This window comes from Sinocyclocheilus grahami, unplaced genomic scaffold (assembly GCF_001515645.1).
Source record: "Sinocyclocheilus grahami isolate Dianchi unplaced genomic scaffold, SAMN03320097.WGS_v1.1 scaffold2363.1, whole genome shotgun sequence".
NCBI lineage: Eukaryota > Metazoa > Chordata > Actinopteri > Cypriniformes > Cyprinidae > Sinocyclocheilus > Sinocyclocheilus grahami.
Window position 1 is genome coordinate 1,641 of NW_015507542.1, and position 12,189 is coordinate 13,829.

Below are 12,189 nucleotides of genomic sequence, written 5' to 3' on the forward strand. Positions count from 1 at the left end.
TACCAACTGTATGTGTGTGTGTGTGTGTGTGTGTATGTGTATGTTAGACCAGCTTAATGTGTTTATGTAGTATGTTAGACTAGTTTAAGTGTTTATGTAGTTAATAAAACCTTACTTGTATCACACTTGACGTGTTCATTGTTTGCTCATAACCGGAGTCACTAATCATGCAGATTTACGTTACAAGCTTGTAGAATTGTACAGTAAGAAAGTTATTTCCCTTAACCAGGAAATTAACATTCTTGGAATTGACAAGACAGTTGACCCTGAGAGGTCAGCTAAATATCTACAGCGGATCTAAACTATGAATAGTTAATTATAACTAGTTATGGTTAATTATTCATATTTCCTGTCATTGAGCTAAATTCGCTACAGCTAAGAAAGAAAAAAAGTATTTTTAAATATATTTTTTTATTGTGCAGGATGTTTTGTGGTTGTTTGACACTATATGAAAATATGTTTAACCCCTGTGGTTTCTAGGACGATGCCTATAAGTTTCAAAGTGTTAATCATTGTAATGCAGACACCCTGGGAATGCTCATAGTCTGCACAGGTTTTGTATCGGAACCATGATCATGCTCTACAAGGACAACACATACAAGTAGACACATGTATACTGTCTTTCTCAATGCAAACATATGACGAATAGCTTTTAAAAAAATATTGGCAATGTACAGAACTGCATGAACAGACATGACTTAACAAGCTCTTCTGGTTTAGTTGGATTTGATCCTGAGAAATTCATTTAACACACTATACAATTTAAATGTAAAACCTAGCACCGGATTAGGGAACTGATGTAATACATCTATTAAAAAAACATCCAAGTCATTCCAAATTGGGTAAAGGTCTAGCACCCTTTGTTTGCAGATGCCACTTAGTTTGATTTCTTCTACTGAACCCAAATTAGTATGCTTGTTGTCATACAAAGTCAAGGCATACCAGGAAGAACCAAAATTTGTTTTTAATATTGATTTAGCCATAAGTATGCATGCATTCATAAGTTTAGCATAATCTATAGTTAGGCTAATTAAAATGAATACATTGTTGATATATAAAGTTATTAAGTGCTTTTAATAATTCAGTTGGCATTATGTTATGAGGTATTTCCAGTATTCAAAGCAGTAGTGTAACAGTGTTATGAAGACACAGTTTGATCACTGGACTGGTGACTGAATGTTCAGACACAGGAGAACTTGAAACTGAGACATGCTGGCTCTTTAGTTGAATCGAATGATTTCTTCAATCCATTTTCGAAAGTAAGAGACACGGGTGTAGTGCTGCAGGATTTGTGGCCCCAGGAAACGATACCCACTTGGTACCAAACACCTGAACTCTCACACATCAGAGGACCACCAGAATCACCCTGCAGTGGACACACAGACATCAGTGATTAACATTGTGAGTTTAGACCCTTTTGTGCTGTCAGTGAGCTGCTATTTCACATATTTTAATTAATTTAGTTAGAATTTATTTTTTTTATTAATAGCTTGTGTGTAAAATATGTTCATGCTTCTGTCTTTATACCGCGCAAGACGAGGCTCCAGCACAGATCATGGCGTCTGTGATAATGTTCCTACCCCAAAACTGCCTACACTGAGCCTGACTCACTATCGGCAGAGTGGCTTGCTGCAGGAATCGAGGATTCACTAAATTCAAAAGAATAATATAAGACATTAAGTATCTGAATGGTTGAGCAAGGACCAACTGATGCTTTTTTTTTAGTAAATCCAGGAGATATAGGCACAACTGAAAATATTGTTATATTTGACACAGATGATAAGAATGGACTTTTTCAGTTACGCCCCAGCCAGTGGTGACACAACGAGTCCCAGGAAGGACGTTGGTGAAGGAGCTAGGCAGACATATAGGAGAGATACTGGAAGTCATCTCTACTGCACTTGACAGTTTCAGTAGTGTAATATCGTTGTAATCAGTCTGTTTTTTGTAGTTAGGATGTGTGATGACCTACAGTATGTATGAAAAAATAATACATTTATTCAGCAAGGATGCATTAAACTGATCAAAAGTGATAGTAAAGACATACAGTATATACATTTAACTTTGAAAGAATCCTGAAAAAAATTATCACAGTGATAATAATGTTTCTTAAGCAGCAAATCAACATATTGAATGATTTCTGAAGGATCATGTGACACTGAAGACTGGAGTAATGATACTGAAAATTCAGCTTTGTATAACATAAATAAATTACATTTTAAAATATATTCAAATAGAAAAAAATTTATGATATTTCACAATATTACTGCTTTTACATTTATCAAATAAATGCAGCCTTTTGAACAGTAGTGTAATTTAAAGCTTAGAACCTTTGTTTTAAATGCACATTAAAGATTATACCTTTGCGACTTTCTTGACTTGAACAAGTTCATTAGAGCCACGGTCATACTGTCCAAGGACTACATAGTGATATCCAGACCTAGAAAGACAGTGACAGGGAAAAGCATAAAAATCTTAAAAATAGATGTATAAAAATACCTTGATGGATGGATGGGTTCTTACTGAACTGAACAGTGGGCAGCAGTGAGGACCCAGTTTGTGCTGATCAGGGAGCCACCACAGAAGTGCTCACCTCTGGATGTCTGGATCAAATATAAAGAATTTCACAAGTACATCATTATGCAGAGAATGAGGCTCACCACCACTAGGATACTTTGAGAAATGGATCCACTAGTATAAACAAAGATTGTGTCTTTAAAACTTATAACACTACCTGGATAGAGACCTGCCAGGGCCAAGGGTGTGCCTCATTTCCATGAATAATACCTTCATTACCTCCCCCAACAACACTTGGGTTTGGCTCATCCTTAACGCTTATAGATCTTTTGGCAATTTCACCTGCCTTTTATTTAACTCAACTATTGTTTAAAAATTTCTATATGGCTGGCTTAAAATGAACCAAAAATATGTTGGAAATTAACATGCATTAATATGTTTAATAAATAATAATTAAATAATAAACATTGATTAAATTGCTTATTAATAAATATTCACCTTTTGATTATTCTTATATATAACGCCTATAACAGCTCTAATAATTATCTGTCTGATTTTTATTTTCCAACCTATTTTGGGTTCATTGTAAGCCAGCCATATAGTATTTTTAAACAATAGTTGAGTTAAATAAAACTGCCCAGCAGGTTGGTCAAACATTTAACCCCATCGCTGGATTTGTCCATATTTAACTTGGGTTGTTTTTAACCCAGCATTTTTAGAGTGTACTACCTAAATGTTGGAACAGAAATCGAGACTTATCAAACCAGGCAACTTTTTTCCAGTCTTCTTTTGTCCAATTTTGGTGAGGCTGTGTGAATTGTAGCCTCGGTTTCCTGTTCTTAGCTGACAGGATTGGTACCTGTGGTCTTCTGCTGCTGTAGCCCATTGGCTTCAAGGTTTGATGTGTTCATGCATTCAGGGATGCTCTTCTTCATACTTCGGTTGTAACAAGTAGTTATTTGAGTTACTGTTTCCTTACTATCAGCTCGAACCAGTCTGGCCATTCTCCTCTGACCATCAACAAGGCATCTTCGCCCACAGAACTACCTGCCTTTTCTTGAACCATTCTTGTAAACCCTAGAGATGGATGTTTGTGAGTAGATCAGTAGTTTCTGGAATTCTCAGACCAGCCCATCTGATACCAACAACCATGCCACGTTCAAGGTTACTGAAATCACCTTTTTTCCCAATTCTGATGCTCGGTTTGACCTTCAGCAGATCATCTTGACTATTGGTACGCACCAATTTGTACAATTCCATTTGTACTCGGAAGCTGGAAATTCCTTGTTCCCAGAAGGAACTTTTAACTGGAACGCCCTCCCAAGTTGGAGTTCCGACTTGGAGTCTCTGAGGAATCTCAACAACTCCATTTTCGGAAACCAATATGGCTGCTCAGTGCATCGACAGAAGAGAAACAGTAGTAATATATTGTTTATTAACACTAATGTTTATCTGTGTCTCAGTAAACTCACTGTTGCACACCGTACTAGCCAACCTCTATGTGTGGACATAATACAATGGCATTATCTATGCAAAATACAGCTTTTTATGTGTTTTTAATCGACTGGTATTGCTAACAATAGATGTGTCCGTCTTGGTTTTCTGGCTTCTCTACTGGAACATGGTACAATTTGTGTGGTGTGACGACATGGCCAGCTCCGACTTCCGAGGTAAATGGAAGCATATGTCTACATGCCTAAAATGCATGGAGTTGCTGCCATGGGCCATGGCTGATTAGATATTTGTGCTAACGAGCAGTTGAACAGGTTTACGCAATTAAGTGGCCGACGAGTGTCTCCTACAATAAAATATAAAACTTTTTTATATGCATCATGCCAGGCCTGACTGCAGTGGTGTCAGATATCATTGGTTCTTTCCTATGTAATGTCACTGCAAACATCAAACCTGGCATGATGCATCTTGCTGTATCTGAACTGAGTGCAATTGCTTCATTAGAAGGGAAGCGATTTAGAGAAAAACAACTTAAATGTAGGTCTGTTCCTCTTTTCAGCGTGACATACGTTTTCTACACAGTCCTGTGGTCTCAGAGCTTATGGTTAAGACATCACACAACAACAGAAACGCAGTCGGCAGACAGTGACTCCTAAAACTTAGAGTTATATTAGTGAACTCAAACACAAAATAGAGAGAAGAAAACTAAAAACTAGGGTTTTTCATAGACTTAAATGATATCTATCAATTACTCGCAATACTAAAAACACTTTACAGAAACAAAAATCTGGTTACATGCTGGAAAAAAAGAGAAAGACATGACGCAATTGTTAAAAGAGTCTGTTTGACGCGAGCATTTGTAAGTTCCCGTCATGTAGCCTGGTTCTGAGTAGTAAGCAACCAACATTTTTAACTGTGGCAAAACCCTGTGGCTCTTGAGGTAATGCCAAAGATATCGTAGAACCACTGCAATGTTATCAGCAGACAGTGACTCAAAGTAAAGGGATGCTCGACTGATATCATTAAAGCTGATACCTTAGCGATGCTTTTGACTTGAACAGACTTGGCGCTGGAGCCGCGGTCATGCTCTCGAAGAATAACATGCACAACAAAATCCCCCGAGTTAAATTAACTCTGCTCAGAGTACATATTGTCCCAATCTAAAGAGTGCTAAAGTAATACTGTAGCAGAGTTAAAGTTAATGGGATAATTAAGCGATTAATTAAGTAATGATTGAGCATTAGTAAAGAAAACCCACTGTTAACAATGCTGAAGATCAACAACTACTCCTCAGGCTTTTAGACATGAAAACTTACCACATAATCCTCAACAGTGGTAACTCTGCTTCAGTGTTACTTTAACACCCTGTAGATTGGGACAATATGCACTCTGAGCAGAGTTTAACTCGGGGGATTTTGCTGTGTAGTGATATCCAGCCCTAGGGTAGGAGGAATAAACAGGAAACATAGAAAATAGGAGCACGGAAAAGAATCAGGCAGGGTATGTTTATAAAGGAAAACAGAGTCAGATGTTCTTACTGGACACGGCAGTGAGCAGCAGTGACCACCCAGTACTGGTTGAGCAGGGATCCTCCGCAAAAATGGAAGCCATTGGATTGCTGGTTCATACATTATCAAATATAAATGATAGGATCTCAACTTCTAGATATTAACTTATAAAGACCCTTAAAGCTAGTAAAAGTTACCTGGAGAGAGACCTGCCAGGACCAGGAACCAGACACTGCATTCTCTCCATTAGCAATTTTGTTGTAGCCGGTGATTACTGGCTTAATGGCAGGCACTCCACAGCCTATGGTAAGGAAAAGAAACACATGCAAAAACATACAATTTTGGGATATTAGTCAGTTCTTAATATGTTTTAATATATATATATATATATAAGCTAAATTCGCTACAGCTAAGAAAGAAAAAAAGTATTTTTAAATATATTTTTTTATTGTGCAGGATATTTTGTGGTTGTTTGACACTATATGAAAAGATGTTTAACCCCTGTGGTTTCTAAGACGATGCCTATAAGTTTCAAAGTGTTAATCATTGTAATGCTGACATCCTGGGAATGCTCATAGTCTGCACATGTTTTGTATCGGAACCATGATCATGCTCTACAAGGACAACACATACAAGTAGACACATGTATACTGTCTTTCTCAATGCAAACATATGACGAATAGCTTTTAAAAAAATATTGGCAATGTACAGAACTGCATGAACAGACATGACTTAACAAGCTCTTCTGGTTTAGTTGGATTTGATCCTGAGAAATTCATTTAACACACTATACAATTTAAATGTAAAACCTAGCACCGGATTAGGGAACTGATGTAATACATCTATTAAAAAAACATCCAAGTCATTCCAAATTGGGTAAAGGTCTAGCACCCTTTGTTTGCAGATGCCACTTAGTTTGATTTCTTCTACTGAACCCAAATTAGTATGCTTGTTGTCATAAAAAGTCAAGGCAAACCAGGAAGAACCAAAATTTGTATTTAATATTTATTTAGCCATAAGTATGCATGCATTCATAAGTTTAGCATAATCTATAGTTAGGCTAATTAAAATGAAACGTCTCAGGTTACTTATGTAACCATGGTTCCCTGAGTAGGGAACGAGACACTGCGTCCTCTAGGGGTCGCTATGGGGAACGCCTCGTCGTGACCCGTGTCTGAAGCATACATTGAAAAAACACCAACTTGTTGGCCGGCGACAGCCCATGACGTCACTACCGGTGCGACTCCAGTATAAATCGGCGCCGGGAGCTACACATCATTCACTTCTTCGTCTGAAGCTTGCGTCCGCAGCATGGCAAGAAACCTAGAGGACGCAGTGTCTCGTTCCCTACTCAGGGAACCATGGTTACATAAGTAACCTGAGACGTTCCCTTTCATGGGAACTTCGAACTGCGTCCTCTAGGGATCGCTATGGGGAATGGTATACCCACGCCACCATGCTGAGGGGAGTGCAAGCCAGAACCATGGCGAGCACTAAGAACCAACTCTACCATATTGCTATGGGAGTTGCCCCTGGGACGTTTAGACGGCTGTCAGTGACGTTATTCCCTACGGCCAAAGGCCTAGGCTACATACCCCAAAATACTTACCTGTTAGGGCCAGACTCCTGGGCCCGGGGTAGAGCTCAAGGCTTGGAATCAGAAACAGATTCCTTTAAGGGAATACGACCAAGAGCCTAGAATCATACTAGTCTTGGTCTGTCACACAGGGGCTACCGCACGTTTGTCTTGTGGTGAAGGAACTGTCTCAACAGATCCTTAGTAGCAATACCCTGTTAAGTAGGTATCCAGAGGATACATAGGGGGAGTGGTGCCCAAGGCAGAACCGGGGTTTTAAACCACTCAAAAAGAGCACGAAGTCTTGCGCGTAGCTCTTACCATACAGGATTTTTAGAAAAGTGGGCAAAGCATAACGTGCGCACTTACCAGCTATGTGGATTTTAGAAAAGTGGGCAAAGCATAACGTGCACACTTACCACTTATGTGGATTTTAGAAAAGTGGGCAAAGCATAACGTGCACACTTACCACTTATGTGGATTTTAGAAAAGTGGGCAAAGCATAACGTGCACTACACTTGCATACCGTTCTAGGGGTTCTCGTGGCACCCTGAAAAGGCAGCCTATAGATAAAAATAGCGTATCCCCAGACGCTATATCTACGGCTATAATGCTGGAGTGGCTAGCAGTAAATCTGTAGCTGGGGGAGAACATCCAACTCTCAATGGAGAGGGAGCTCAACCTACAGCATGTTCCCATGGTGGAACAGCTAGCAGTTATTCAGCTGAGGGAGCAACACACTCAGCTCTCAAACCGAGACGGGGCTCGACCTGCAGCATGTTCCAAACTGGCATGCTGGTTCTTTAGTTGAATCGAATGATTTCTTCAATCCATTTTCGAAAGTAAGAGACACGGGTGTAGGCGACTGGACGGTCAGTGCTGCAGGATTTGTGGCCCCAGGAAACGATGCCCACTTGGTACCAAACACCTGAACTCTCACACATCAGAGGACCACCAGAATCACCCTGCAGTGGACACACAGACATCAGTGATTAACATTGTGAGTTTAGACCCTTTTGTGCTGTCAGTGAGCTGCTATTTCACATATTTTAATTAATTTAGTTAGATTTTTTTTTTTATTAATAGCTTGTGTGTAAAATATGTTCATGCTTCTGTCTTTATACCGGAGAGATACGGGAAGTCATCTCTACTGCACTTGACAGTTTCAGTAGTGTAATATCGTTGTAATCAGTCTGTTTGTTGTAGTTAGGATGTGTGATGACCTATGTATGAAAAAAATTATATATTTATTCAGCAAGGATGCATTAAACTGATCAAAAGTGACAGTAAAGACATTTATACATTTAACCTGAAAAAAAAAATATATCACATTAATAAAATTCAGCTTTGTATAATAGAAATAAATTACATTTTAAAATATATTAAAATAGAAAAAAATTAATGATTTTTCACAATATTACTGCTTTTACGTTTATCAAATAAATGTAGCCTTTTGAACAGTAGTGTAATTTAATGCTTAGAACCTTTATTTTAAATGCACATTAAAGATTATACCTTTGCTACTTTCTTGACTTGAACAAGTTCATTAGAGCCACGGTCATACTGTCCAAGGACTACATAGTGATATCCAGACCTAGAAAGACAGTGACAGGGAAAAGCATAAAAATCTTAAAAATAGATGTATAAAAATACCTTGATGGATGGATGGGTTCTTACTGAACTGAACAGTGGGCAGCAGTGAGGACCCAGTTTGTGCTGATCAGGGAGCCACCACAGAAGTGCTCACCTCTGGATGTCTGGATCAAATATAAAGAATTTCACAAGTACATCATTATGCAGAGAATGAGGCCCACCACCACTAGGATACTTTGAGAAATGGATCCACTAGTATAAACAAAGATTGTGTCATTAAAACTTATAACACTACCTGGATAGAGACCTACCAGGGCCAAGGGTGTGCCTCATTTCCATGAATAATACCTTCATTACCTCCCCCAACAACACTTGGGTCTGGCTCATCCTTAACGCTTATAGATCTTTTGGCAATTTCACCTGCCGGGTGACGCACCATAAATTGACGCACCCCGCATCCTATTACCATAGTTCATAAAGAAACAAATTAGAAAAGTATATATATATATATATGTCTGAAACCTGTAATTGTTTATCCTCATAAAAACTCACCCAGAGTGGAAGCCACCAAAGCCAAGAAGCTAATGATCCAGATCATGTTGTACACAAGCACCTAATATGTTGCTGTTGTTCCCATTAGTCTCTCTCCTGCTTTATATTCTCTCTAGCACCTGTTAAATTTCGCAATTCATACAGGTGTTTCCTTACAGTTAGAAGGAGCTCAGGAATGTTTGTATTTGTCATATGAGGAAAACAATAAAAAATTTAATTATTCTTTTCCTCACGCAACTGACTGAAATAGGTGGGTCAGCCAAACAAAAACAAAGGGATATCACCTACCTTTCTAAAAAACAACAACTTTTCTTTCTAACTACCTTTCTTTCTCCATGAATGCATCCAATTGCACAAATGAGAATGTTGCATATCAAGTAGGCTGTTCTGGAATTTTCTGAAAATTTCTAACAGACCATTACATTCCTTCTAGCACGAGATGAGACATGAAAGACATGAAGATATTAAGGAAATAAAATGCTTATTTGGGTTATACAGGAAACACTGAATGAATGAATGAATTAACTGTATAGCATAGGTGTAAACAACCCTCCCTGTAGAATAATTATCAATAATGAGTATAACAGCTAACTGAACAAGTTACCAGGCCTCACCTCAGCTAGGTATTTTGTTGTAATTATAACCTTGTAACCATTAAATAGTAGCTTACAGATATAATTACAGATTTGGAAACATGATGCTTAGATAAGTTAATATGCTAATGCTGTTTTGTAAGTGCCATATTGCTTTGGTCTCAAGCTAGAAGTTGGTTTCATCTGGCACATCTGATCAATGTGAGTTGGTAAGAAGCCAGTTTGAGATGCAGCAAGTTGACGTAAATCAAATTTTGCATTGTTTTTTGTCTATGTGTGAACCTAGATGTTCTGGTGTCAAGATTAGTCCACTTCCTCAATGGTAGGACCAGAGGAGGGACTACTTCCTGCCCCTCCAGGAAATCCCCCAGGCATTCCACCCGGCATGCCACCAGCACCCTGATAGAGCTTGGTGATGATGGGGTTGCACACTTTTTCCAGCTCCTTCTGTTGGTGCTCGTACTCATCCTTTTCTGCGGTCTGTGGTAAGACATAAGAAGAAGTGTCTCGGAAGATGCTCTTTGTTCTGTGAGGTGGCTCATTGCTTAATACAGTGTTTCCCAACCCTTTTCCTGGAGACCCACCAACAATACATATTTTCTAACTTTTCCTAATTAAACACATCTGATTCAACTCAGCTCATTTGTAGACTCCAAGACCAGAAATTGATGCATCAGATAAAAGCGAAATGCCAAATGTGTTCTGTTGGTGTGCCTCCAGGAACAGGATTGGAAAACACTGGCTTAATGACATCTTTGTTATTGGGTGAAACCCTCCGGGTGGCTGTATAAACGGGTTTGACTTCCTCAGGTGAGAATATCTAATAAAGTTCCTTCAATGACATAATCATAACTGAAAGGGATAGCCTTAATTCCATAAACAAATGTAACCTGTAGATTGGCATGCAAGTTAGGCAGTTTTATGGTTGTTACCTACCTGGTTTCTGTCCAGCCAGGCTATGACCTCAATGCATTTGTCAATAGTTTTTTTGTCCTCTGCACTGATCTTGTCCTTCAGCTTGTCATCCTCCACAGTGCTCGTCATGTTAAAGGCCAGGGACTCTAAAGTGTTCCTGGCAGTGATTTTCTCCTTCTGGACTTCATCCTCTGCTCGGTATTGGTCGGCTTCCTGTACCATACGTTCAATTGCTTCCTTGCTCAAACGACCTGAAAGAAAAGATTAGTGAGAAACTCACTGTGAAAAAGAGACCATTTTTGAATTCCAGAATCAATAAGTCAATAAGTATAAAGCCAACTCTTTATCCAAAGCCAGGGCAAGTTATTTTACCTTTGTCATTGGTGATTGTGATTAACCCTACTAACTCTTTAAACTTACTGTGCTGAAAGTTCAGTGACGCTGGACAGCAAAAACTAGATGTAACTTCATCCAAACATCATTAGAAGCCAGTTAAGGCTGTTTACTAAACTCAGATATTTACACTATTCATGTAAAAACCACTGAACTAGGTCAAATATAGGTTTGGATATCTCAGTACCTTTTTGTCCAATCCATATGCGATGGCAGCCGTTGTTGGCTCATTGATAATGCGGAGGACGTTAAGGCCAGCAATGGTTCCAGCGTCCTTGGTGGCTTGGCGCTGAGAGTCATTAAATTAAGCAGGCACTGTAACGACTGCATTTGACGCGGCCTGAAAAAACAAGATCGAATCCTCATTAGCATGATTCTGTTTAGCATACTGTATATAAAGTGTTCAGACAAGGTTTTTAGTAAAGTGATTTTTGTGATTATTATTGAAAGAGTTTGCAGTAATTCTTACAGTTCTTTATTAAAAAAAATACTAATTTCGCTCATGAAGAAACAATACATGCTTTAAGGAACATTTCTTGTAAAAGATTTAAAAGAGTTTGGAAGCAGCACAGTTAAATAAAAAGAGCCTTGCTGACACTGACGATTGCAATCAAGTTCACATACTTCCTGTAACCAGTGTTATCTCCAAATATCTCTCATACAAAGTTGAGGTATAATTCTGCACATAACATGCACAAAACAAACTTCAGGCTATATTAGAGATTTTTGAAAACATGGAACGTGAGCTGCAGAATCAGATATTAATCTGTGGTGAATTTTTTTCAAAACCACTTTTACTGCAGGCGTCACTAAGATCAGATGTGTGAAGCTGTGTTTGCAGAACTTGGAACTTGAAGCTGATGTTAGTGTTCACCACAGTATATGTGTTTCTCTGTTTTGGTTTGACATTTGTTACTACAGTATGCGATAAAGGCTTTATATCCATTATAAATCATGCACAACTCTCCTCAGTTTGCATTTTGCAAAGTTCAGGGAAAGGCTTCAAATGCTGTAGTACAAACAAATACGGCAGTCTAAAAAAATACAAACCCAATTCCAAAAAAGTTTGGACACTGTACAAATTGTGAGT

At 38.6% G+C, this 12,189-nt stretch overlaps 1 protein-coding gene and 1 pseudogene across 1 annotated transcript in view; both read right to left on the reverse strand.

Annotated features, from left to right (window-relative positions):
• Positions 1 to 1,175: 1,175 nt before the first annotated feature.
• On the reverse strand, positions 1,176 to 9,365 carry LOC107574859 (chymotrypsin-like protease CTRL-1; annotated as a pseudogene).
• Positions 9,366 to 10,023: 658 nt separating this feature from the next.
• The window catches only part of LOC107574856 (heat shock cognate 71 kDa protein-like), a 4,683-nt gene continuing 2,517 nt past the window's right edge, over positions 10,024 to 12,189 (reverse strand). Inside the window, exons 3-6 of the mRNA XM_016261288.1 lie at positions 11,287 to 11,388; positions 11,079 to 11,130; positions 10,728 to 10,957; positions 10,024 to 10,271 (exon numbers count right to left, since the gene is read on the reverse strand). Coding sequence (XP_016116774.1) covers positions 10,095 to 10,271; positions 10,728 to 10,957; positions 11,079 to 11,130; positions 11,287 to 11,388 — 561 coding nt within the window. The 3' untranslated portion in view covers positions 10,024 to 10,094. The remainder of the gene's footprint in view (positions 10,272 to 10,727; positions 10,958 to 11,078; positions 11,131 to 11,286; positions 11,389 to 12,189) is intronic.